Below are 27194 nucleotides of genomic sequence, written 5' to 3'. Positions count from 1 at the left end.
TACTAAATCGAAAAAACTTCTCAAATATGGCTACCCTATTAGATTTATACCCATAGTATATTGAATATTGAAATATTTCTTTTTTCTAGAGCCTAATTTTTAAGTTTAGAACAGGGCCTCCAAAACGTTTAAGACGACCCTACGAAGTTGAAATGGTCCAAGCACAATCGCACTCCCATCGTGTTAGCCATGTTATGCCCTACTTCCCCAAACATAAATTTTAGTTATTTTCTTATTCTTTGTGTATGCACTCATGCCTATTATGTTGGGTCATTTGATTGATTTTCCATCAAAAACGCACCTAGCCACACCCATGACTCGACTAATGTGGGTCTCACCGTTGACACACATAATAACATGTCGTGTCGTGTCATGTTATTTTTTTGTGTAGATTATGCCATATTTTTTCAAAAAAATAAAATAAAAATACAAGTACACATGATCAATATTCTATGCACATTACACAAACTTTAAAAAAAATCGGGTGTACAATAATTATTGTACATCCATTTTAAATCTCTCTTAAAGTGATCAAAAGTTACCCCTAAAATGAATAAAAGTTACCCTAATATGTATAAAAGTAACCCAATACAAAAATAAAAATAATCTACGTTTTATTAGTAAAAAATCACATTTTAAATGACTAAAATTCAATTATTAGTGATTGAAAGTAATTTTATCACCCTTATAAAACTTTTCTTGTTCGATTTATAAAAAAAATCATATTATGTTCAAAGTTACCCAAAAAAGGCAAAAAGTTACCCTAAATTGGCTTAAAGTTACCCCTATAATACTTGATGTACACTAATATTAGTGTAAAGCAGATGTATACAAAAGTTTTTGTGCACATTATTACTCCGTATCATATTATATTTATCGTGCATCGATTGTACCAACTTATATACTACTACTCCGTACGTCATATAATGTTGTATCGTGCCTCGTCATGGGCCTTGTTGGCGGGGTAATGAGTTATTGTCACTAGGAAGGGTCATTAGGAGGCCACACCCAATAACCAAACGCAAATACGCAACCTTGAAGCATTGAACATAATTAACTTCACTCTCCTTCTCACTAATTCCTCATTCCCGCCTAAACCAGGGATTTCACTCTAAAATCCCCAATTTCTCTCCTGCGAAAACACCAAGTCGAAGAATCCTCAGCTCAAGCTCGTCAACAATGGCGGTTATCATTGATAACGATTCAGGCAAGAAAACCTTACAAATTGAAGAACAAGTTGAAGGCGAACGTATCGAAACTAATGACTATTTCTTCTGTAAAGTCGGCGATTCTATTCCTATCATGTCCGACGGTTCGATTTTCGATGTAAACAATCCTCCTGCAAAACCCTTGGTTATCTCTGAAAGTTCTGGTCTCATATTTGCTGCTCATTCTACTGGTAAACTAGTTAATTAATCAACAACTATTATTTGAATTTGTGAAGAATTCATTTGGTCAATTTTTGTTGTAATTGATTGATAATTTGAGCAGGATTTTGTGTTGCGAAGATTAAGGATGTTATTGCGGCGGCCAAGGAGATTAAGGATAAAGGAAGCGGTCCTTCTGTTCAGGAATTGTGTGTTGTTGATGTTCTTATTGGTAGGGTTTCGATATTGGCTCTTTCGACTGATTGTTCGGTCATTTCGGCGGTTGTTGAGGGGGAGATTCAGTTCTTTTTTGTCGATTCGCTTCTCAATATGGTAAAACCTTCTGCCCTATGCTTGTAGTCATGTATGAATTATAGAAGTTATTTAATTTATTTAGCTGATTAGATGATTGAAGTGGAAATCAGTGATCTTCATTCGTTGTTAATTATTTGTTACGATTGTTTGACTCGAGTTGGGTTTCTAGAGGAGTCCCATTGGTATCTATGTTTTTGGAATATATCTTCTATAGCAGTGACAAAGGTTGTAACATAAGGTGAAGTTTATAGGCAATGGATATCATTATAAGTTGTTGTATTCCGGAAGCATAGAGAGGTTAGGGCTGTTTATTTTAGTTGACAGGCTGAAGTAAATTTGGGAGGAGTTGCTGACTTGCTGTATTTTGTTTGCAAGAAAAGGAAGATTTTCCAGACATATTAACAAGTGTTTTGATCCTGGCTACAACTCCCATGGATAGGCTTGGTGGTGCTCGCCCTGGGATTATCTTAATTGTAGAATACTTCTGTGGTGAGCAGATGCATATTTTGGGTGCTGCTCATGTTGGTAACAAGGTGTTTGATGTTTTGAGACGAAAAGAGGTCTCACCTGGGTTTGGTGATGTGTTAGGGCAGTGATTGGTTAAGGTAAGGTTATATTCTATTACAAAAGAGGACTTTGTGACTCTTTGAAGGTCTTTGTACAGGACTTAGCGGTTTATGACTTGTTAGGGAAAATTACAGAAATTAAAATTGGGTTTACTGTGATGTAGGCTCTTGAGATAAGCTGTTTTTAAGCAGACAAGACATAATAATACCTCATCGAAGTCAGTGTTTTTGGGAGGATTATACTGTATCTGTACTTATTGTGTCTAGGAGTTAATGATGCCTTTAAAAAGGTGGGTTTACAAGGGCATCTATCTTTAGATAGAAGCGAATAGAGCAAGAGAATCTTTGTGGATTACCATTGAAGTTAGATTTTTGGTTTATGCAGTTGATCTTATCAAGTTTGATAATAAGACCTTGGCTTTGTTGTTGTTGTTGGTGTCTTGTTGTGTTTGCTTTTTATTTTTTATTTTCTTATTTTTGGAATCTGATCAAGTATCTTGGTGGTCTTTAGGAAGTAATCTTAAGGAGTTAGAGGGTGATTTGCTTTTGGGATTTGGATAATGTAGAACTTTTAGGAGATATGACTGGCTGAATAGGCCTTCTTGAAGCTTGACAGGGTACCTCACCCTTATTTATACTTATCCTTGTCATTCCCTTACAGTTTTTCTCTTTGATAATTTATTAATGTGGGGCTGAAAATTTGGAGAAGCTTAGGACAGTCCTTTTTGGACAAGGGTCTATGGTGGTACTTTGTTTGCAACCTAAAGAGAAGGGAGGTTGTGCTGATGGTAATTGGGTCTTTGTAGTGATTTTCTTTATGGGGATATTGTTATAGAAATCTTCTTTGAAGAGTTATCTTCACTATATGGAATTAATGGTTAGGACATGCAGGAACTAACACTTCTTCTTCCAGGCTAAGTTATCCTGTGTGAACTATGCGACACTTTCTTAGGCACTTTAGATGATGTTAATTGTGAGTTTGTGATTGGAATACTCTTTATTGATTTTCTTGAAGAGGACAACCAGCCTTCAATGTACCCTTTTTAGTCGTATTTAATAGAATTTCACTTTATCATTAAAGTAAAAGACATTGAGACCTCAAGGGACATGCACTAGGACAGTAATTAAGTTCCATCAAGATGCAGTTGCCAAATTTGACAAGTACTCTAAACCTTAAGCTTAGGAGTTATGCTTCAGTTGGATGTTGATCCTAAAAATTCCTTTTCAGTGTCACACTGTGTAGTTTTTAGGAGAATAGAGGACTTCTACTTTGATCATATATCTTTTTTAAATGCTTTAATATATGTTTTTTTTTTTTTTTTTTTTTTTTTTTTTTTTTAATTTTTTTTTAAATTTTATTTATTTATTATTATTTTTTTAATATAGCATGATGGTTCCATAGCTTGTCTTGACTTATTGTGAAGTAGCAAATGGTTGTGGCATTTTAGATACCAATGTTATTGCGAGGGTAAGGTTGAAATTGCATGTGTGGTACAATGTGATCCCATATATGTTTAAAGCAAGAGACTCTCTAGAGGCACTAGGATTATATTGATATAGAAGTCTATGCGGCATTTGAATTATTGTTGTATAGCTACTTACACTGACTTGCAGGATAAAAGACCTACATTTTGCCCTTCTGTCGAATCAAACCCTGTGAAGGACATGTTTTGGATCAATGAGACTGATCCTTCCTTTATTGTCCTTACTTCTGGTGGGACAGTATTTAATGGAGCTATAAACAAGAGTCTAAAACATGTGATGGATGAAGTTGATGCTGGTGAGTGCTAGGTAATTGATTACATAAATGGATTATGTACTTAATCAAATATTGCATATCTTTGTTTTAATTTATGGATTTATCACGTTTTGACGCTAAATGTTGAAAAAAAGAAAAACAAAGTTGTTGTTGATTTCTTGTGTTTTGTAAAGTTAGATTAAGAAGCAGAACTTCTGAAACCAATCCTTAATTGAGCTTCTAAGATAACAATCAAAAGGAGTAAACACTCTTTTTGCTGGTCAATCTGCTTCTCTAAATAGCAAAACTCTTTCATTCTACAAAGGAAATGAAGAGAGAGTGTGTGAAAGTGTGTAAAAGAGAGAGTGTATGTACTATGTATGTATGTATGTAAATTGAACGATCAATATCTAACCAATGTCATTAATGACATTTTCACAACTATGCTATGGCCAAATGTGCAAATTGATTACATATTTTAAAAAAATCTATTCCTCTCTCCCTACTTTTAAATCAAGTGAGCGATAACATATGTATGACAATCTTAGAGCAAAGAGATTTAAAAATTGTTGTCAATGTTGCTATTTGATGACTATTTGTGTGTCTTTGTCATTAAAAGCTAAGATATTCGAGTTTAAAGAGTTGCTATGTTTGGGATTTTACTCTTGAGTCAAACGTTTTACTTTAATGTTATTATACTTTGCTTTAGATGGTTGAATATAGGCTTGGCTCAATATTTGTTCTTCTGTATACTTTATTTCTTTCATATATGGTTTTGTAGTTTTGTGTCCACACAAATATTGATACGTGCTCACACATAAATGTATTGGTACAGATTTGCATAATGTTTACTAACTTTCTCTTACATACACAATCACCCACAAATATAGGTATTTTTATCTTCAAGGGTGAAATTATCTTGGTACACAACTTTGCTGATTCTTTGCTTCCAAATGAGCTCATGCTAGCTGTTATTTTTCAGTTCATGATTTGTTTGATTATTAACCAACATAATAAGTGTGCATGTCTTGAAGTACGTATATCTCTTGACTGGCCGATGTCAGCACATTCATGCTTTCAATATTCAGTCTAGATGCTCTGCATTTGTATTGTAACTTCTATTATACTTGATTGAGCTGTTTCTTGATTCATACACAGTTGGAAGGAGTGTTGATGGAAATTTTGTTGCTGTCGGGAGAAAAAAATACCTTACTATATATTCTTCAAAATTGGAAGAGATTTTACAAGTTCTACTTCCAACAGATACATGGACTGACGAGAGTGACACCATCAAAGGTATGTAATGCCCTTCGCGGATGTAGACTTATCCATGCTCCATGCTGACAATTTAACTCTAATAAGTTGATATAAGGTTGTAAGTCCCCTGTACAATTTATAAAATTTTTGCTTTTGATGCCTACGATTTCTAACACTTGCCGGCTGCATGGATGGTGATAAAGTGTTTTGTATTTGAGCTATGAAGTGAAGTACTTTACAGATCAGTATATATGTGATTGTATGTGTAAATCAATCTATATTGTTTTTTTCCTCTCTTTCCACTCTTACTGGATGGTTGATAACTCTTGTAAATCTGAACCTTGTGATTCTGTAAATTGCGGTCCTGTATGGTTAGGAGAAGTTCATGAGCTTTTAGCTGTTTGAGGCCAACTTAGCTGTTTGACCAGCCAAAAAGCTGATTCTGGTGTTTGATAACTAGAGGTTTCAAATAGTGTTTTCCATTGAGAGGTTTGAAAAATCCTTGCAAATTGACATTCTTTCCATAAATGTTCTCAAATTAGAGTGAAATAAGGGACTGATTAGCGACCCTAAAGAATTGAAATAAGTACACAAATATTCAAGAATAAGTTGTTTCTATTATGTAGATTGGAGGAGGAGCATGAATTCGCTGGAATTCTCTTGCATATTGACATTTTTAAATGCATCACTTTCTAAAAATGAAAGTTTCAATTTAGATGCTTCATTTTCCTTACTAGTTAATAAATTTTCTCATATCACATGGGCCTTCTTTATTTTATTTTTCTCTCTTTCTCTCTCTCTACTCCAAAAATTTCCTAGGAGTCCGTGAAAGTATTTTTTTGCTTATCCATATATTATTAAAAAATATGATTCATGTGGAATCTTGTTAGATTCGTCACTATGTGTGATTTTTAGCTGTTAACTTTTTATAATTTCCTATAATGTGTAGTGGAAGATTTTGATGCTAAAAAATGTGCATTGTATAAATCAGAGTGGTGACAGAATTAACAAGGCAAAAATAGATAGCAAAAGATATGAATTGGCCTAAGGTAGTCAATTAGCCCTTCCTACTTTCGAGAGGCAAAAGTTCTCTCCAAGAAACTCTAATATATTTCTCAATGATTTCTTACATCCATATTCTGCCCTTATTTAAAACGTTTAAGGCATATCAAATTCTCTAAGAACTTCTAGAATTTTTCCTCCTTTTATTCCTTCCTGATGACATGTGAATTAGTTACTTAGTTGGTGTTTAGGTGGCCTTCTCCTCGTGGGTAGGGATGAAAATGGGTAGGATCTAGTAATACTAGGACCCGGATTTTTTTATCCATACTCATACCCTCAGAACCTTACGGTCTGAAATTTTAAGATCATTACCCGGACCCAATGGGTTTAGTAGGGTCCAATATGGGTTCTATATACCTACTTTTTTCCCCCTATGTTTAAAAAAAAAAAAGTACACGAGTGACCAATTAATTTTTTGATATTTTTTAATTTGACTTTGAAACTTTTTTCTTTGTCTAACATATTGTGCCGGTCTATGTACTTCTAGGTCCGTGGGTAAAACATTATACCCCGACCTTTACCCTACCTATGCCATCTAGACCCATACCCTACCTGGACCCATAGAGTCTAACAAAATAAGACCCATACCTGTATCTTGGGGTAGGGTCTGACAGGTTTAGGTTTTCCTCAAAAATTTGGATAACCATTTTTAAGAATGGCATCTTATTGTGAAAAAATCCAATGATTAAATATGAGTAATATTTTAATACATGGCTAGATCAACATCCATATTACTTAAAACAAATATACTTAACAATAAATTGTATTAATCTCCTTGTTGGTCATTTTAAACAACCAAGTAGCTATCAACTTACATCTATATATTAACACTTTTATGCAGACAACTAGTACAAATGTACAATAAGCTAGTCTAACTGGCTTTGCTGGAATTATTATTCAAATGTTTCATTCAATGTGAGAGTTTTGAGATACTAAGCTACTTTTTTTTTTTACATTCTTGGATGTTTTCATGGCAGTGGATAGCATCAAGTGGATTCGCTCAGACAGTATCGTGGTGGGATGTTTTCAGCAGACTGAAGATGGCAAGGAGGAAAATTACTTCGTACAAGTTATCACGAGTAAAGCTGGAAAAATCATCGATGTAAGTCAAGCTCTTTACTTCATGTTTTTTGGAACATAGTATTATGATCTATTGTATGCACGTATGCACCATAAGCAAGGAAGCTGGGTTATACATAGAAATCTATAGGGGAACTTGTCACGGGTGTTTGTCACATTTTGGGTCTTAGTCAATGACCAATCTAGGGGGTGCTCTTGTGTCTATGGGGAAGAAGGGGGGGGGGGGGGTTGCTTCAAGATGGTTTGTTCATTATCAGCGTGGTAGTTAATTCACTTGGTCATCTTCTTGTTAAGAGATAGGTTGTGGACAGTTTAGAGGGTTAAGGAGGGGATGAAGGGTTTATTTTAGTTTCTCACTTATAAATTCATAGATGCCTTTATCCTTTTTCTATGTTTTGATTGGTGTATTGCCTTAACTTTAGGAAAGTCCATGGTTAATGAGATTAATTCTGAACTTCCTGCTCATACTTCTTTTGCATCTTTTGCTAGGTGTGTGACCAGTTTCTACTGCTCACTTATCTTAGTGTTGTATTTGATGGGAACCCTTAAAGCCAAAAAAAATCTAGTTTTGGGCCCTAACAACTTAAGTGTTTCTATGAGGCTTCCTGATAGAAGAGGAGCATTTTTTTTTTAAACACTTGTCTTTGTGGTATCCGCTTTGTAATGAATATAACATATATGAGAAAGGTAACAAAGATACAATCTAGAATAGCACCAAGAATTTTATGAGGCTCACTAAAGAATATAAGCTACTCCCATGAGATGGAAGTATTTATCTGGGTCTTGAGGAGATAGGATATGCATATATTGACTAGGCCCAATGTATAAACCTAACTCAAGCAAAAAAACATTCGGCTTGATTTGCTGGTGTCGTTACCGTCTATGAATAAGTTTATGTGAGGTAAATATAATCTTATGGTGTTGAATTAGGTTTGTCATCCTAAACTTGTCATCCTAAACAAGATGGTTTAGGCCTCATGTATAAGGGAAACTCTTGAATTCTTTGGCAACATATTTATAGGATGGATGGGAAAGGTAGGCAGGTATCTTCTCCTCTTTTGCATTGCACTTATACATTTTGAGGTAATTGCTACTCTTTATTCTTTTGTTTGGGGAGTGAGGGTTTCCATGTTTGATGACAACATTGGAGACAATGGCTCATAGAATGGAGTAATGGACGTTTGGAATAATAAAACTATTAACTGTGTCAAGGATAACCAATATTGATCTAGTCGGAAGGGATGACTGGGTAAGTAGGGGCATGAAACAACTTAGTCTTGGTGATCATATTGCATTAGAAAGAGGTGAGTGGAGGAGGAGTGATGTAAGCAACTCTTAGGGATATCATCTGTTTTAGAATTAAGGCTTTGATGCTGTTCTATAAGAATGGGAAAGCTCTATGGTGGTTTCCTTGTATCATTATATGGTAATTCTTTGCTGTTGCCTATTGTCGATAGAAATGAATACCAGGGAGGATCTTCTATTTGAGAGTCTGTTTCAGATAGTGTTTTTTCTTGCTTCATTGTGGTGCCTTAATTGGGATTGTTTTCCTGTCTATGATTATGTGATACGTTCAATGTGATTGACACATCTTGTATGTCTTTCTGTATTTCTTGGTTGTTAGAAGAGACTTATGGTCCTCTGAATGCTGTTCTGTTCTTTCTTGTGACAAATACAGTTTTTCTTTATCCAATGATACAAGGCTTGGTTTGTCACACATACACTTCAAAGCACCTTTATGGTGCGTTTCTTTAGTTTCAGGAATTACTGATTCTGTTCTTCTAGACTCTCAATTTCTGAATATCCACCCAAAAAGGAGTTAGGAAATTAATGAGCTCAAAAGTCATTAAAAAGTGACGCCGTTCTTTGAGTTTTTTGGTTTAGAATCTCATAAAATTAAAAACCTTTATAAAAACATCATTCTTTGAGTTGCTGTTTTCTATTTTCCTCTTGGTGTTTTGGAGGATCCCATTAATCCTTACTGGGTAATTGTTTTTTTTTTTTTTTTTTTTTTTTAAAATTAAATTATTTCTGTGTCTTCTTTAATATTGTCCAGATAATTATTTTTTGTACTGTTTGGAATTGGCTTGCATCGCTTCTTACTTCCAGAATCACTTTTATATCTTCAATCATCTTCCCAAGATGTATTGCAGAACTGCAGTTTTCAACAGTGATAATGGAAATTTTGGATATTCATTTTTTTTGTCGGTTGCTATTGAATTCTTTTGATACCTTTAATGAGAAAGAATGCTTGATTTTATTGTTTGCTAAGTGTATTGTCCACACAGCCTTCTTGTTTTTCTGTACTTACTTTTGACGTTGTGAGCTCCTTATTATTCTTGTAGGATTTTGCGAAGCTCGTTTCAGTGGACTTTAGCGATCTTTTTACTGGCATTCTTGATGATATTGTGCCATATGGCTGTGGGCCGCATCTTTTTTTGAATTATTTGGAAAACTGGTACTTTCACTTATGAACTCATTTCTCTTATGGCTTATTGTTTTAATAGTATTTTCTTTGTAGACCTATGCAGATTAATTTATTAAGTTTGTTGATTCAATAAGGTGATTAAGAACCTGACTTGACGATGTTGAAGTAGAGGTAACCGCTCTTTTGGGCCAGTATGCAGTAAATTCTATTACTGATAAAGCTGAGAGAGATCTGTTGCTTGGCTAGCCTCCAGTGAACATCAGAGATTGCATTGAGGTGCTGAGATATAGGTTCTGTTATAGGAGGTGATTGGACCATGTGTAGTTGCGTATTTAGGGGCCTTGAAGTCTTGGGATTGAACTGTGGTTGAGTTGAGTATGGAAGAAGTAGGTAGTAGGGAAATAACTGGTACCATTAAGGTTAATTAACTGGTACCCTCATGATTAATTATTTCATTTGGCTAGTCTTCCATGTACCTAGTAATGTGAACCTACACCTCAAACTTAGGTGTTCAAGCCTGGTTTAGTTATAGGAATCTTGCTCATTTTAGCTTTATGAAATTTTTTCTATGGCTTCTATAGTGAAATATTGCTTATAAGAAATTTAGAATGGCATGTTGGCATGTGATGATGCAAAAACAATATCCTTGTCTCCTTGGTAGCAAGACGAAAACTGCACACTTCATGTTGCTTCCTAGCCTTCCTTCATTCTTCTTTCAAGTTATGTCGTGTTTTCTTGGCTGAAGCATGCTCGCTTCACGAGGGTAGCATGCTGGACACACCTATTGCTGCACTCATTCATGCCTTGCCACATGGCTTTGTTGTCCGAGTTTGTCTTGGTAAAACCACTGTTGGATATCTGTGTTTTGCTTTATGCATATGTGGAGAAGGTAATTTTAATGGCTATAAATATAGATCCAATTCACCCCCCTTACAATTTCTTCTTAAATTTCTGTACAAAATCACAATCCTTTCATTGCTCTCAAGAATTTGTTTTCTTTTCATTTTTATTTACAGATTATTTTCTTCAACCTTTTTTTCACCTTATTTAATTCTTATAATTTTTAAATAACCACTATTTGTCTACGGAATCATTTTTATATCTATAGAATAATCTTAGTTCTGTAAAACAAAATCTGTGTACGCGGCACAATTTTATTTATTTATTTATTTATTTATTTTTCGGGGGCGGGGGGGATGTTTTAAAAGTTACAGTGTGGTAATCTTTGAACCACATTGAGGAAAAAAAAGGGGGTCAAGTTAGTGGAAAATGAGGTCGAGGAAGGGAAAGCACGAGAATGCTAAAAAATTAATCCTTGCCCCTTTGGCAACAACGCAAGTGCTCTTTAAGGAGGTTATTAGTTTAAGGCAATGTACGGATCTCATATCCATCGAAAGAAGAAAACGTATCCAAAACAATAGGATGAATAATCCTGTCACACTATACTTGGAGTCTTGGACAAGATGTTGTAATTGTAAACTGAAGGAGAGTTGAGACATTAATTATTAATTGACTGATAAAGGCATGTAACTTGTATGCTCTCAACTAGTTTTGCTTACAATAGTCTCAGCTCACATTTCTCCCAGTGTTTATGTTGTTATTTTTTTGACAGCATGAACATGTGATCCTTGGTTTGTTACATCCCTGCTCTTCAATGTGTTCTCTTGTGGAGATTTGGTATCATCAGTCTATAACAAAAGTTGTACATAAATTGGACGTACCTTCCACTAGTTTTTGTATGATTATACTCTCTGGTTGAGCAATGCAGCAAATACTGAATTTGTTTGATTTTCACCTGGAAGTTTAACATTATTTAATAGTAGTAGCATTGATTAGAATGTCATGTTCACTTGTGTTCATTAATGAGATCTTGTTTGGACTTTTGCAGTGAACTTGCTTTTGTTTCTAATAGGAAGAATACTGATCAACATATCATGTTGTTTGATTGGTCGCAAGGTGACAACCAAGTTTCTGTGGTTGACATTGAGAGAGATAGTTGGTTGCCAAGAATAGAACTTCAAGGTACATTATTTTTGTGCTACTGGTGGATCTTAGCTCCTTTTTTTTTTTTTTTTTTTTTTTTTTCGGGGCATAATTTGTAGTTGAATGGGATTGGTTTATACTAAGATTTGAATTTTCGAGATGAAATGTTCACACTTTTCATTTTGGGACTCAATGGTTGGATGAATGGGATTGATTTTTGATTTCCTTTGAATTTCGCAAATATTTACATCTTCATGGTTTTTAGAGGTAAGGCATGAAGCCATGAACTCTAGTGAAGCATATCCTTATCTGTTTTTATTTTTAATTTTCAGAAAATGGGGATGAAAACTTGGTCCTTGGGCTTTGTGCTGACAAATCTTCAGTTTATGAAAATGTGAAAGTCAAGATCGGAGTTGAAGAGGAGAGAGAACTTCCACCGCATTGCCTTCTTGTGTGTTTGACGCTTGAAGGGAAGCTTGTTATGTACAATGTTGCAAGGTAAAAAAGCTTCGTCCTCCCAATGAACGTCGTTGAGATGTCGTTGAGATTGATGAATTGCTGTATTATGTTTAATATGGCTACAACCCACAGCTACAACAACTACCTAAAATGGATTTTGTGTAGTCGAGCTCTGGTTTAATGTAAATCTTTCTTGTGATCCAAATCATTTCATATATGAGAATAGGTCTATATGTAAGAATTCATACTTATATGAGAACTGATCTAAAATTTAGAACATGTAAGTAAAAACTTAGAACATACGAGTAAATATTTAGAACATGTGATTCAAATTAAAATTTAGAACATATCTGTTATAATTTAGAACTTTTGTGTGAGTAATAATTTAGAACATCTGATTTAAGAATTAGAACATGTGAGTAAAAATTAGATAATTTGATTTATAAAATTTAGAACACATCAGTAAACTTTAGAACATCTTATTTAAGATTTAGAACATGTGAATAAAATTTCAGAACACCTAATTTATAATATAGAACATGTGAGTAAAAATTTAGAGCTCCCCTATGCTTTAAAATCTAGAGCATTTGATTAAAAGTCTTAGAACACTCGATTTAAAATTTAAAAAGTATAAGTTAAAATTTTGGAACTCATTTAAGATTTATAACATTTGATTTAACTAATTTAAGTTTTAGAACATGTGAGTAATAATTTAGAGTATCTGATTTAATTTAGAACACTAGAGTCAAAGTTTAGAACATTAGATTTAAAATTTAGAATTTATGAGTAAAAATTTAGAACATTAAAGTGTTCTCACATAAGAAAGGGTTCTTACATAACGGAGGGGTTCTAAACTTCTAACGAGAGCCTTCCCCCATATATATATTTATAAATTTAATAATTAACACAATTCTCTGTACATGTTAAAGATCAGTAATCCATTAGTAGTGCTGGAAAACTATAGTTTACATCATAGAAAGAATCCTTTGTAAAGTCCTAGTAGAATGTCCCAATGGAAATACTTGTGAGTGAGAGACTACTCAGTCCCATACATGTTGAATTGCTCTCACTAATCTTAATAATGTTGCCCACTTGTCCATTTTCTGAATCACTTTTGCCTGTTCTTGCAGTATTGCAGGGTCTCAACACTCAAGTCAGGATTCATCTGTTGCTTCATCTGATGCGCAAAGCATATCTGCTGTTGAACCTTCAAATGTTAGTAAAGCTCCTATTCAATCGGAGGAGGAAAGGTCTAAACAATCTGTTTTTGATTTGGGATTATGTGAACCTGGTAAAAAGAAAATTAGCTCTGCACTTGATGTTCCTGTTAGCAAGGTTCAAGAGCTACCTGAGCAGAAGGCATACACTCTTGGTATTACTAATTTTGATCAGAACACTAGAAAGGAACTAATTTCTGGAAGCAATCATCAGAAGCAGGTGGCAGATGTCAACAACTCTAAGCCTTTTGGACAATTGGGGCTGGCTCAAGAGGGAAATTTAAACCAGTCGCCATTTAAGAGCTTGCATGGCTTAGGTTCTGCTGCAGGAAATACTGTTGTGACTGAAAATTCGAAGACTGAGCGTGGTGAGTTGAATAGAACCCTAACTCCCACAACTTCAGGCAGTTTTCTGGGTAGCTCAGGTGTACCGAATTCAAGATCTCTATTTTCACCACAAAGTTTTGACAAAAGTACTTTATCTGGTAGCCCTTTTACATCCACAAACATAGAAAATAGTTCTGAAAGCTTGTTTGGAAACTCTAGTTCTCGTCCATCAGATTCATTTGTTTCTTCAACAAATGGTGTGGACCACAGTCAAAAATCAATAACTAGCAGTGGCATGTCTGGCTTACCATCTAATATTCCTGGCTCAAAAATGCTGCTACAAGATAGTAGCAAATTACAGAATTTAACTGGTCAAAGTGTGCCTCCAATGTTTGGTAATGATAGGAAATCTTCTCCTCTTGGGCAGCTGAACTCTGAGCAGAATTTACCCAAGCAATTTTCCAATGTAAGATCCTTGCTTCTTTTCCTTTTGCAATATGGTTTGTTTTTGTTTTGCTTATTGTATGTGTTTGCTTCATGCTCCCCTGCCTTAAAAGCCATCTTTTCATATGATCTCCTTCCTCTTTGGCCTACCTTGACCGTTCTTGAGTTTACTTATTAGAGAGAGGGTGGAGTGGCTAGGTATCTTATGAGTAGATCATCAGATTTAAGTGAATTCTTGATATAGCTTAAAATGTTTTTGATCAGTGGACATGTTCCCTTCCTTTTGTAGAATTTGCACTCTGAGTAGAAAATGGTGTAGTAAGAGATTATGGGAAGCCATGTTAAATAGAAAGGAAATTGGAAATTTTTTTCGGGATAAATCAAAAAGGTAATGGACCAATCTTTTAGGGATGGAGATTAATATTTTTTCTCTTATTGGTGTCATTCTGCCTTCCCCAAATCCACCACTGCTGGTTTACATTGTAAAGCAGCTTTACAGAGCTCCATTCCTAATGTTTTTATGCAGGTTTCTGCACCAAACTGTCAATTACTTAATATTTGGCATTTCAAGGGTTATGGAATATCTTCATCTCTTCTTGATATTTTTATATTATCCATTATTTTCAGGTCTCCACTTTTAGCTTATAGTCTTATATAACAGTCATAGTCATTGGCAGGGTGTTGATGTTACTTTGGGTATGCACTGATTGATTCCTTTGTATTTCCTTTAAAAAGTGGAGACTTGTTTTGCTTGAATGAATTTTTATGTAAGTGCAGGTATTTCTAGAGTGTGTTTATTGAGTCTGAAATCTGAACCTGAGATTCTGACATAATTTCTATATTCTTGCTAGGTACAAAATATGGCAAAGGAGTTGGATAAACTTCTCAAATCTATAGAAGAAGAGGGAGGTTTCAAGGATATTTGCACAGCTGCTCATAGAAATTCTCTAAAAATCCTGGAGGAAGGCATGAATGGTCTCTCTGAAAGGAACAGAGTGTGGCAGGTAGTTTATTATGTAGACTAAGTCAGTCTTGCATTGCCTGTGGTTTCTTGCTAATTGCTACTGTTTTTTGCAGTTTTTGATTGTTTACACTTCACAATTAAGGCTGTGTGCCTGTGTACACTTTTCATTGCTAGATACTGCAAGTGGCATGAACTACACTAGCTGTTATGTTTAACTGTGTCTATAGGATCGTAGGTTATTATATAGGCTTCATCTATAGTGCTAGCCAAGTGGCAATGGTATACTAGACCTACTCTATATTGCTAGCCAAGTGGCAATGGTCAACCTTACAAAGGTTTGCCTTCTATGCGATCTAGGATAACTAGGCATGTGGTATACCTGACTTATTCTATATTGTGACTTTGAGAGTTAAGGTGGGGAGATTACTCAACCCTACTCCTCGCTACACCTGGAGAGATTTGAGATGTTCCTTTAAAAGAATTTGGCTTAGCTACAACAATACACCACCTATAGGTGTTTATCAGGATGTGAGTATGTCAAGATGTATATGATATTACCTTGTAATACCTTTGAGGAATTTGACCATGATATACTTACTGGCAATGAGGGTTTTGTCAAAGATATGAAATAAACCAATATCATCAAGGATCAAGAAGCAAAGACTTCAGATAATATGGGCAGTCTTTTCAAGGGTTATGGGCTCAACTGTTACCAATCTCACCCTTATAATAAGCTAGTAACTAAAGCCCTAGTGGTGCTATGGTAGTACATTTTGCTTGTGGTTTTCTCTTTTCCTTGGCTTGCTAGTACACCCTTAGGCCCTAGCCAGACCAGCATTGAAGTGAGCCTGAGTTACAGGACCTTGAAGAAGTTCAAATGGTATTGAGAATTATAAAATATATGACCAATGATGAGGGATGCCCCACAAAATTGGGTAATACAAAGCAAATTTAGGTTAACATGCATGGAAGCAGCATAATTTTTTTATTTTATTTTATTTTTTTTATATTATTTAATTTATAATCTCAATTGATGTCTGATTATCTCCCTTTGCGCCGTAAGCCTTCCTCTTTCTGCCTTTCTATCAATTATCAACTATTCTGATCCCATGTGATTTCTGAGTTTCTCTATGGAGTGTTGGGGTGTCTATTTTAACAATAATGCAAATCATTGCTCTTGCTTCGTACTGTTCTGTTCTATCTTCTTTTGCCCCATAATTCTCCACCCTACTTCCAGCTGTGTAGGCTAGCTGGAAGTTCACTAGACTTTGGATCTGTTAAATTGTGTCTTGTATGATCTGGTTTGATGTTCAGAATTCATATCTGATCAAAGGAATCAGATGACAGCTATGGGATGCTTATTCAAACCTCCATGAAATGGGGATATATGTGGAGAAGTCTTTCCTTCCAAGTGATATTGATTGCAGCTAATAGTTGTATTTTTTTTGGATAATCTCTAACTAGACTTTCTTTTTGACCATGGGTATTGAGAGGCATTGGAAACTTGGCGCTTATTACTTGAACCATTTTATTACTTTATAAAGGGCATCCATGCACTTGCTTATTTCGCTCATTGATATGATACTTTATTCACTCCATGAGTGAAATATTAAAATCTGGTGAGAAAGGAGTTGTTAATTCTGCACAATCTAGTTTTCTTCCCATTTGATCCCTAGCAGTTCTTACTAGCCACATGTTTTTTATTTTATTTTATAGGGGAGGGATCCGGTGAGAATAGGTTCATATGTGAGAATTCATACTTATATGAGAACTGATCTATAATTTAGAACACGTGAGTGAAAATTTAGAACATACAAGTAAAAATTTAGAACATGCGACTCAAATTTAAATTTAGAACATATGACTAATAATTTAGAACATATGTCTAATAATTTTGAACATGTGTGCGAGCAATAATTTAGAACATCTGATTCAAGAATTAGAACATGTGAGTAAAATTTTAAAAATTTGCTTTATGAAATTTAGAACATAAGATTAAAATTTAGAACATCTTATTTAAAATTTAGATTACGTGAATAAATAATTTAGAACACGTGGTATAAAATATAGAAAATGGGAGTAAAAATATTGAAAATATAAGTAAAAATATAGAACATGTGAGTAAAAATTGGAACATATGCTTTCGAATTTAGAACATATAACTAAAAATCTTATAACACACGCACGTTCAAAAATTTAGAACATATAAGTTAAAATTTCGGAATAAGTCATTCGAAATTTATAAATCTAACTTAACTAAATTATGGTTTAGAACATGTGAGTACTAATTTAGAACACCTGGGAAAAAGTTTAGAACATCAGATTTAAAATTTAGAACATACGAGTAAAAATTTAGAACATAAAAAGTGTTCTCACATAAGAAAAATTATCACAAGAGCCTCCCCCTATATATATATATAATTAAACACACACAAAACACACTCTTTTTACTAATCATAATTTGCTTATATTTTCTGAAGAATCATACAGAGGAACAGCATAGAGAGATCCAACTTCTTCTTGATAAGACTGTACAAGGTATTTACTGGCACCTAAGTTCAATTTCGCTGTGGTTCTGCATTTGATTTTCCCTGTTTTGGCTTTTTTGTGATTGTTCCTAGTTCATTTATGTTATTTTCTGGGCTCCTTTTATGATGAGGCTTTCACCCTTGCTTTATCCAAAATCCGTAGGATCTGTTTTCTTGTCCTTAACAGAAGTTACCATGAATAGAAAGGCTCCATTAAATTGTCTAATATTACGTCTAACATTCATAATACATTAATGCATTTGTTATTTTCTTAATTACTCAGCAATGTGATACTCTGGTGTTTTTTCAAATGCTATCTTCCAATCTATCAACAGTTTTACTTGCCTCCTTAATTTCTGACCTGACTAATTGGCCTTTACTCTGGTTTTTTGTTCCAATCGTGTTACAGTTTTGGCAAGGAAAACACACATGGAAGGTGTCGTGAGGCAGACTACTGATGGACAATATTGGGATTTATGGAATCGTCAAAAGTTAAATTCAGAACTCGATCAAAAGCGACTAAACGTGTTAAATCGGAGTCAGGTACAATTTTTTTTTTTGTGCTACAAAAGCACGAGTTTTTGCAGTTATGCTTGCTCAAGTGGATTATTGATCTCTACAATACTCAGTGTTGGTGCCAAACTCGGGTTTTCATCCTTGTTATAAGAACATTGTATGACTGGGTAAATGAAGCGAGTCAGTAGCCTATTTTCTTGCAGTATCTGGGTTTAGTTTTGTTGGTACTATTAATCGTATGGCAAAGTCATCAGGTTAGTTAGACTCAATTGCATAAGATGCTTTTAGCGATTTTCAGGCTAGCCTGGGGATTTAGATAACTTGCATGGCGTGTCTGGATTTGATAAATATCGTGTCCTATTGATTGTTTGTAATTTCATAGGGTGAAGCACTGGATATTTGCTTTAAAATGTCATGATAAGCTGATAACTATTATATGAAATTTCCGTTGGTACATCATAATTCCTCAAAAAATAAAAATAAAATGTACATCTTATGATAGAAACTTGAGGTACATCCTTGTTTCCAATTTTCTAGCCTGTTGGAAACAGCATTTGGTCAGGACTTCTACTAAACCATGCCATGAAGAAAACTGGTAATGATCATTTGGCATAGGAATATTTGATTATATGGCACAGAAAACTGGTAAGAAAGCTTTATTTGAGCTAAAACATGCAGTAGGTTGTACTCTAGGACTATATATATACCCATTGTAAAACCTATCATGCAGCTTTTGTTGTTCTTATGGGAAGGTGATAGAAATGCATTGGAGCTGGGTGTCAAAACTTGGGGTCACCTAATTTTCTTCAATTTTTTGTTGGATGGGGAGGGGTTATAGAATTACCCAATATCTTTTTGTTAAACAATAGGCTTTGAAGTCTTTTGCAATCATCCCTTTGCTTGTCTGCATTATTTTCAACACTAATGTATGATTGGATTTTGCCTGAGGACTGATGTATCTTGATAGTGACCTTTACGTCAGATCTTCAAATACAAATTCCTACTATGAAAATCTGTTTGGAGAACATTGCTTTTGGGCACTCTAGATTGGAATTTATAGTTGAATTTGAATTCGAGTATTAAAACTTCGGATCTGAAGTTTGAATACGACTGTAGGTGCTTCTTTGTTGTGCTTTTGATGATAGAGGGATACAAGGGAGTTTATGTTATAGAGTGTGACAGTGGTGATCATGAGGAATAAGGATAGGCTGGTACTGTGGTAGTGATGCGGAAGATGATAAAGAGTGGCTGTAGCTCCTGTGATTCTGTATGAAATGTAGTTTAGGTTTAAAAACAAAATAAAGGATGGATGCCTCTGAATTTAATAGCTTCATTAAAATTGACTGAGGATACAAAACTACGATGTGTCATTAGTGTTATTCGAAGTATTCTAACAAGTGGATCATCTATCAACTTTTTTTTTTTTTTTGTACAGGATCTGACTAATCGGATGATCGAACTAGAAAGGCATTTCAATAATCTTGAGCTGAACCTGTTTGGTGAAAGCAGTGGGGCAAACTTGGTTTCTCGAGCTCTCCATTCCAGATCTGCGCCATCAAGGTATTGAATTGTTTCATCCAGCCAGCATCCTCCAGTGGTGGGGTCTGCACTTGCATATGAGCATTTTTTTAAAAAATATTTAGAAAGTCAGATGCTTGATGTGTGCCTTATGCTTAAAGTTGTGATGGGTGTGACCTTTTTTTTATCCTTACATATTAAGGTTATGTTTTCTTCACCTGAAATTAATTGATCTTTAAGCAGAACATCTTTGAAACATAAGATTTTACTATATACTATCTGATCCCAATTAATTGCTTTCGAATTCAGATTTTTTATTTGATGCACCGTTTTTTTTTTAAAACTGTCTGGTAATATTCTATTGACACCTTAAACAAACAAATTCTGTGGCTTTGATATCTTATATGACAGATAATGTGGAACAATTTTTAAAAAGTTAATTGTCTGTTAAAATGGAATAAACAGAGTATTTACTAGATACTAGTATTATCATCAATTGTTTCTTTTGCTAAGTAAATTCTAAGAAAGAAACTTTATTGACATTGGGGTTATTCATTCACTAATTAAGTGACGAAAATTCTCTAGTTTTTTTTGTAAGATAATGGTTTGTTTTGCACATTTTTTCGTATTTGAAAAAATAACATCAATAAAAAAAAATGTTATTTTATGTTTATATGTTATTTGTATTGAAATATGTAAGAAAAAGAAAATATTCTGACAATAAAAGATTAATAGTGCTACTAGTAAATGCATATGATGACTTGGCATTATCTTATAATTTTTTTTTATTATTTTTTTTTTTTTTAACTTCAAGTTACATTAGTGATAAATGCTGATGATAGCTGGTTCAATGTTACATATTTTCTTGAGTTGGTATAAACGTTTTTGAATAAAGCAAAAATGAGATGAGCTATAGAGTTAAAATTAAGTTATGGTGACACGAATATAATAATTGGATTGAAGTACAGCTCTTTTTTAAAAGTTATTGGTATAGGATCACGAAATACTCGTATTGATTGATTGATATGTGATTTGGAGTAATAAGCAATTCGGCCTGTAGGTTCTTAAATGATATTGCCATTGTTTTATTATTAAGTGTTATAGCTTGACTGGGTACGCATGTTAAGATACAATTTTGGCCACTAATATCTTTCAATATCTATTAGTAAAAATTATTAAATTGTAACTATTCTAATAACATATTACACAATAACATTGCTTCTAATTTTATATACTGGTTGAAAAATCAAGGTAATATGTGGATAGTGCAAAAAGTCAAACTATAACACTTAACTAAAACCCAGAGGGAATAGGGCTTTTGATGTGGATGGTTGGAATGTTCAATTTCTTGATTGCAACATGTCTCATCCAGAAATTGTGGAAAGGGTGGTGAAAAGAGATTGAGGTCTAGATATGTCCATTTTGGAAGTTTTTGAATGTTTGGTGGAGATGCAAACGCTTTTCTATGGATGTTGGTTTATATCATGGTCCTCTGGTCAACTAGAATAGTTTTGGATTTCTACATTGTTCATGTCACTTGATAATTTTGTCTATGTATTTAAAAAAAAAACGCACTGACATGAACTTAGAATTTGGAAAAAGTATCAAAGATTATATCAGCAGCACATATACATATTGAATGTTTTTGGAGGAACATTTAAGCTAATAAAAATAGTCAATCATCAGAGTGCAAGCTTGCACAAGAAATGGGCAAGTAGCTTGAGAGTTTTGTGCTACAATAAGACTTTTTTATGAACCCAAACAGAAGTATTTTTTAATGTCTATAGTCTTTACATGAACATTATATTATTTGTGTAATTTTGAGGTCTGAGATTAGGATGTGCTGTTTCATGGGTACTAGGACAGGGTTAAAACTAAAATGAATCTGTATATCAGGCTAACATGGGAGCAGTGATACATTGAAGTTAAATCGTGTAAAGTCAAGCTTAAATAATGCTCTTTAATAAAGGAAGAGTGAAGCTAAAGGAGAACATGACCTAAGGTAGCATTTTTGTGGTCTTAGTCTTATGGAAGCAATTAGTGTCATGGTTCCTTTTTTTTTAGCTGTTTTTTGCTAGATTCCTGCCTGTGGGCCTTTAATGTATTTTTTTTTTCTTTCTTATAATAATGAGAGATTTATGTTTATAGCCCATCAAGAAAGGAAAAGGAAAATAAAGAACATAGAAGAGGTCATCTGACGCAGTTAATATGTCTAATTTGACTGAGTTTATGACCTGTGACAGGACTTTATGATACTTATGGAGTTCTTATACAGCACAAATTTATGGGGTCCTTTTGTCTTGGTCTTATTTGTATGTTGGCTTGATGAGCATGTGTTTTGTTGTCTATGGAACTCACTTTGTGTAATAGACTGATTTTCTGATTAAAAATATTATATGAATACTAAGTGTTAATAAAGGTGAAAGCTTTAGAGTTTGATTGATAATGGCTGAAAGGTTACAAAGGATAGGTTAATAGCTTGAGGCTATTTCTCTCTTGATAACTTTAGGCTATCACTCTCCTAGTAACTTGAGGTTACTACTCTCAACATATTTCCTCCACAATTCACATAATGTCCTACTGCCTTCACTACTACTCTTTATATACTAAAGCCACATTACAAAATATTAACCTAATATTAATTGTTCTTGTCCTCTACTGCTGCCATACAAAATCAGAAATCAGTCCCATGCCCCCCCTCTCCTTAGTGCTTTCTTAATTGCTTTTGTCCTCTAGTGCTAGTGTGCTACTGTATTCCTTGTTGGCTTAGTGGTGGTAGACACCGGGTCTATAACACATTGGTGATTCATTCATTTACTCGTTTAACATAGAAGCGTCATGCCTTTTTAAGTCCTAGTGTTGGAATAGGAAACTATGCTGCATCATGCCCAATGAGAACTCATCACTGTTAATTTCAGATGCTGAGAGAAGTGACATCCGAAATAATGATTTACTAGATCTACCAGTCAGAGCGAACACCGAACAGCTTGGGGATTTAATTTTTCTGTTTGTTTTTGTTGTTGGCAAAGTCTATTCTAGGAGCTATGGTTGAATGATAATATAACTCTGGGTCTCTGGGATTTCTTTTATTGTCCTTTCAATGAATCATGTTTTTAACAAGTAGTTTCTGTAGTTTATCCAGAAGACTTCAGTAGTTTCAATAATACCTGTTTCCAATTCCTTGAAGCTCCTTCTTGTTGGGGGCATGTTTAATGGATGACCCAGCATTCGTTGGTTTAAAAATTTGACTCTCTGTTTGACTGTTTGTAGTCCCTTCCCTCTCCCCTCCTAAAAAGGTTTCTGTCATATTTACTTGACAATTATTCTGCAGGCACAACCAGTCATTGCACGCTATTCATAATGCGGCAATTTCACAGCTAGCTGCTGCAAATCAACTTTCTGACTCCCTGTCCAAACAAATGGCTGTACTGAGCATGAAATCACCTCCTACAAAACAAGCTACTGTGAAACAGCAAGTGTTTGAGTCTATTGGAATACCTTACCCTGATGGTCCTCTTCGTTCTCCTGGCACAGTAAAGGTGATGAATTCTCCTTCAAACAGACATCCATTGGTTTTGTGCTCGAGTGAAACTCGTAGTGATTTTAAAAGGATCCAATTGACGGGTGTAAGCAATCCTGAGCCTGAAACTGCAAGGAGAAGGAGGGATTCACTAGATAGGGTAAAGATTTCCTTTAACTGTTTCTATGATCTTTTCCCACATGCTACAGCTTTCAACATTCTGCCCTGTGAAGTTTCCATGTGAAATATGATATTTGTACAACCCTGAATACACTCTAGAATATTTAATATGCTGCCTTGTTTTTGTTTAATTTATATTTTGTCTATCACCCTAAGTGAGGAGGCCATGTGAGAATGGTCCAAATGTTGGCGAGTCTGATATTGTTTTATCTCTGAAGATTATTTGGCAAGTGTTTCGCCATGTGATTGGTATTAAAAATTTAAACTTTTAAAATGAGTGTTCTGGGAAAGCTTGCAAATTGCGATATTGTCAACAGTAAATGAATTTCTTCAAACCCTTGCTTGGTATGATATGATTATGAATGAGGAACCGTGTACCTTGTATAAGAAATTGTGAGTATCATGAAATAAAAGACCTGTATGGGCATTATTGTTGCCAGATGACTAAATGGGATCTTTAAATATGTTCTTTCTTACCTTGAAATTACAGGCTGTGACCTTCAATTGAAAATTTACTGGTGTTGGGTAGCCAACTAGCCATTGTATGTGTTCACAATCATAGGTGGCAAGAGGCTGCTTTTGGTCTGATTTTGTTTAGTTAATTAGTAATGATTCTGTTGTTGTGTATTGATGCTAGACTATTACATTGCATAGTAGAAGTTGCAAACAAGGAACTTAATGCAGTTTGCTCAAGGTTTAAGTATTTTTTTTAATTTTTAAGAAATCGATATATAATGGTGCTGGACTATTACAAATGTTCAAACTTGAATTGGGTGTCTTAGATTATTCTTTATCATCTGCTGGCTTTTTGTTCTTTCCTAAATCTCATATTGATGACAATAACTAAGCCAGGCATTCATTTATGCTCTAATATGTTAAGAATACTAATGACAGCTTGATTACTAAAATATTTTCTGTTATTACAATTCATGTCTGCGGATAATCGTTATATGTTCATCCCCATTAAGGAGCCACTTTAATTCATATTTAGGTGCTTCATGTGGTATGCTTTCCCTTCTTATCTATATTTTTTTCTAGTTCCTTATTAATCTTCTTTTCAGAATTGGGTTAACTTTGAGGCTGCTAAAACCACAGTAAAAAGGATGGTGGTTCAGAATGAGCGACAGAAGGTTGGAGGTTTGTTTTCTTCAATGGATAAGCAATTTGCCAGTCCTGGCAAAATGGAAGCGTCAGTAGCCAATCATTCCAAGGTTCTTTCTGTGCAAGATAGAAATGGTAAGCAAAGATAATCAGAGACTGGTATTCTTTAGTTAAATTCATGTTAAACAAGTTTGCTTGAAAGGATTCCGTAACCCAACCCCTACTCAACCCCTTCCCCTTCCCCCCCCCCCCCCCCTTCCTCTCTCTCTCTCTCTCTCTTCCCTTCAAACTCAAAGAAAATTATTTGCAATCTGAAAACTTGTACATTTCACAGGACGCAATGACACATCACAAAAACTCAGCGCTGATACAGCAGCCGTATCCAAATTCAAGTGGACTGGAAGCATCCCTGGACTGTCAGAGGCTGAAACTGAGCAACCTCCCAGATGGCAGTTTAATCAAGGAGATAGTATTAAGGCTACCCAAAAAATTTCATCTTCATCATTATTATCACCATTTGTCGATCCAAATGCAAATAAAGGAAATATTCGTTCCACTGCTGAAAGACCAGGGTCTCAGATAGGGAATATTGACAGGTCTGGTACTTCTTCAGCTGACACAGTGCCTTCTTTGTTACAGTTTGGAAAAGAAGAATCAATCATCCAAAAGAATCATCCACAACCATTCTCCTTCTCAATAAAAGGTGGTGAAGTACCAACTTTTGGTAAAAAGGAGACTGAAACAAAGCCTGTTGGTGATCAAAGCTTTGTTTCGATTAGTAAGCAAGATGTTGGAGCCTCACCTTTATCAATCTTTCCACCAGTCAACTCTTCATTACCTAATCTGAGTATGCAGACCTTATCAACTACATCCGTGGGTGGATCTACAACCAATGCAGAGATGGCCAAAGATAACAAGGAAGGCTTACAATTCTCCTCTTCAGCCTTTTCTGTATCTTCCTCTCTTGCAGCATCTTCATCCTCATCTATCTCTAACCATTTTAAGGAGGTTTCACGATTTTCGACATCATCAATTTCGGTTTCTACACCACAAGAAGCTCCTGCGATTACTCCGCCTTCCAAAAGTACAGAAGTGTTAGATTCTGATTCTACCAGACCTTCTCTGAATTTAGCCGAAAAGATTTCAACGGCAGGGCCTCAAGTTGCTGCTAACAAAGAAAGTGCAGCTAATAGTCTGGCTGCAACTCCACAGTCTCCTGAAAAGTTGGCCTCTTCAACCAGCGGCGGCTCAAATTTTTTGAATATGATACCATCTGTTCCTTCAGCTGAGGTCCCAAAAGCACTTGCCTCAACATCTCCTGAAGTTGGAGGTACAACTGTTGGAAAGGGTGATATTGATGCTACTGTTGCCCAAGAAGATGAAATGGAGGAAGTAGCACCTGAGACAAATCAAACCGCAGAGCTTTCTCTAGGAAGCCTGGCTGGATTTGGCTTAGGATCAGCACCCAATGCTACAACTCCCAAATCTAATCCATTTGGCGGTCCAATTACTAGTGCACCACAAACTATGTCGAGTTCAATCTCTCTAAATGTTTCTTCTGAAGAGTTGTTTCGTCCTGCATCTTTTAGTTTTCAATCTCTGCAGGCTTCCCAACCCTCACAGCCCTCAAATACAGGAGCTTCTTTTGGTGCATTCGGTTTTGCGAATCCACTTCAGCAGGTTTCCTCGGGAAGTGGGTTTGGTCAGCCATCACAGATTGGCTCAGGACAACAGGCTTTGGGGTCGGTTCTTGGTTCATTTGGACAATCAAGGCAACTTGGTGCTGGCTTACCTGGTAGTGGTTTTGGGGTTCCTCAATCTCCAGCTGGTGGTTTTCAAAATACAACCACAGCTGGTGGATTTGCAGGCATTAGTTCGGTGGCCAGTGGCTTTGGTGGCGGTTTTGCTAGTGCAGCTACTAGCGGGGGCGGATTTGCTGCTGCAGCCCCTAGTGGAGGAGGATTTGCTGCTGCAGCTCCTAGTGGAGGAGGGTTTGCTGCTGCAGCTCCTAGCGGAGGAGGATTTGCGGCTGCTGCTCCAAGCGGAGGAGGGTTTGCAGCTGCAGCCCCAAGCGGAGGCGGGTTTGCTGGTGCTGCGGGTGGGGGTAAGTTTCCTGAGAATACTTTTGGCCTTTGCACCTCATAAAGTTTTTTAGCTGATTATTTTTCTGTTTGTATTTTGCAGCTGGTGGATTTGGCGCTTTTGGTAAACCAGGGAATAGTGGGTTTTCTGCGTTTGGTAGCAGTGTTGGAGGAAGATCTGCACCGCCCGAGTTATTTACGCAAATGAGAAAATAGTTAGCGAGAATGGAAACAGTGGTAGGCCTCTGAAGCTTGTGAGGGGCTGAGCCCGTGTATATTCAGAGTTCCTCGTGATGATGTTACCTTTTTTATGATCCTACTCTTTTGTTATAGTGATTAAAAAAAGGTGCATGTAATTGGAAGAAGTGAATGTGCTTATTGCCAGCAAAGCATATCAAGCAGTCATTCAATTAACAAATTAACATGTACTTTCTTTAATGTCCCTTGCTCTACCCCCAAAAAAAACAAATTAACATGTACTTTCTTTAATGTCCCTTGCTCTACCCCCCCCCCCCAAAAAAAAAAAAAAAAAAAAAAAAAAAA

General features: G+C 35.3%; 1 protein-coding gene across 1 annotated transcript; it reads left to right on the top strand.

The window, feature by feature from the left end:
* Positions 1 to 1010: 1010 nt before the first annotated feature.
* Positions 1011 to 27166, top strand: LOC110723919 (nuclear pore complex protein NUP214-like). The gene is made up of 17 exons (XM_021903331.1): positions 1011 to 1399; positions 1492 to 1700; positions 3863 to 4028; positions 5145 to 5282; positions 7283 to 7407; positions 9731 to 9843; positions 11702 to 11835; positions 12129 to 12294; positions 13386 to 14265; positions 15095 to 15247; positions 17688 to 17745; positions 18145 to 18278; positions 19687 to 19811; positions 23101 to 23449; positions 24531 to 24705; positions 24905 to 26674; positions 26755 to 27166. The coding sequence occupies exons 1-17, from the start codon at positions 1180 to 1182 to the stop codon at positions 26865 to 26867; spliced, it is 5028 nt and encodes a 1675-aa protein (XP_021759023.1). The 5' UTR covers positions 1011 to 1179; the 3' UTR covers positions 26868 to 27166.
* Positions 27167 to 27194: the final 28 nt, after the last annotated feature.

Source organism: Chenopodium quinoa, unplaced genomic scaffold, assembly GCF_001683475.1.
Source record: "Chenopodium quinoa cultivar QQ74 unplaced genomic scaffold, ASM168347v1, whole genome shotgun sequence".
NCBI classification, from domain to species: domain Eukaryota; kingdom Viridiplantae; phylum Streptophyta; class Magnoliopsida; order Caryophyllales; family Amaranthaceae; genus Chenopodium; species Chenopodium quinoa.
The sequence above is the reverse complement of the archived record's forward strand: the minus strand, read 5'-3'. Positions and strand labels throughout refer to the sequence as shown.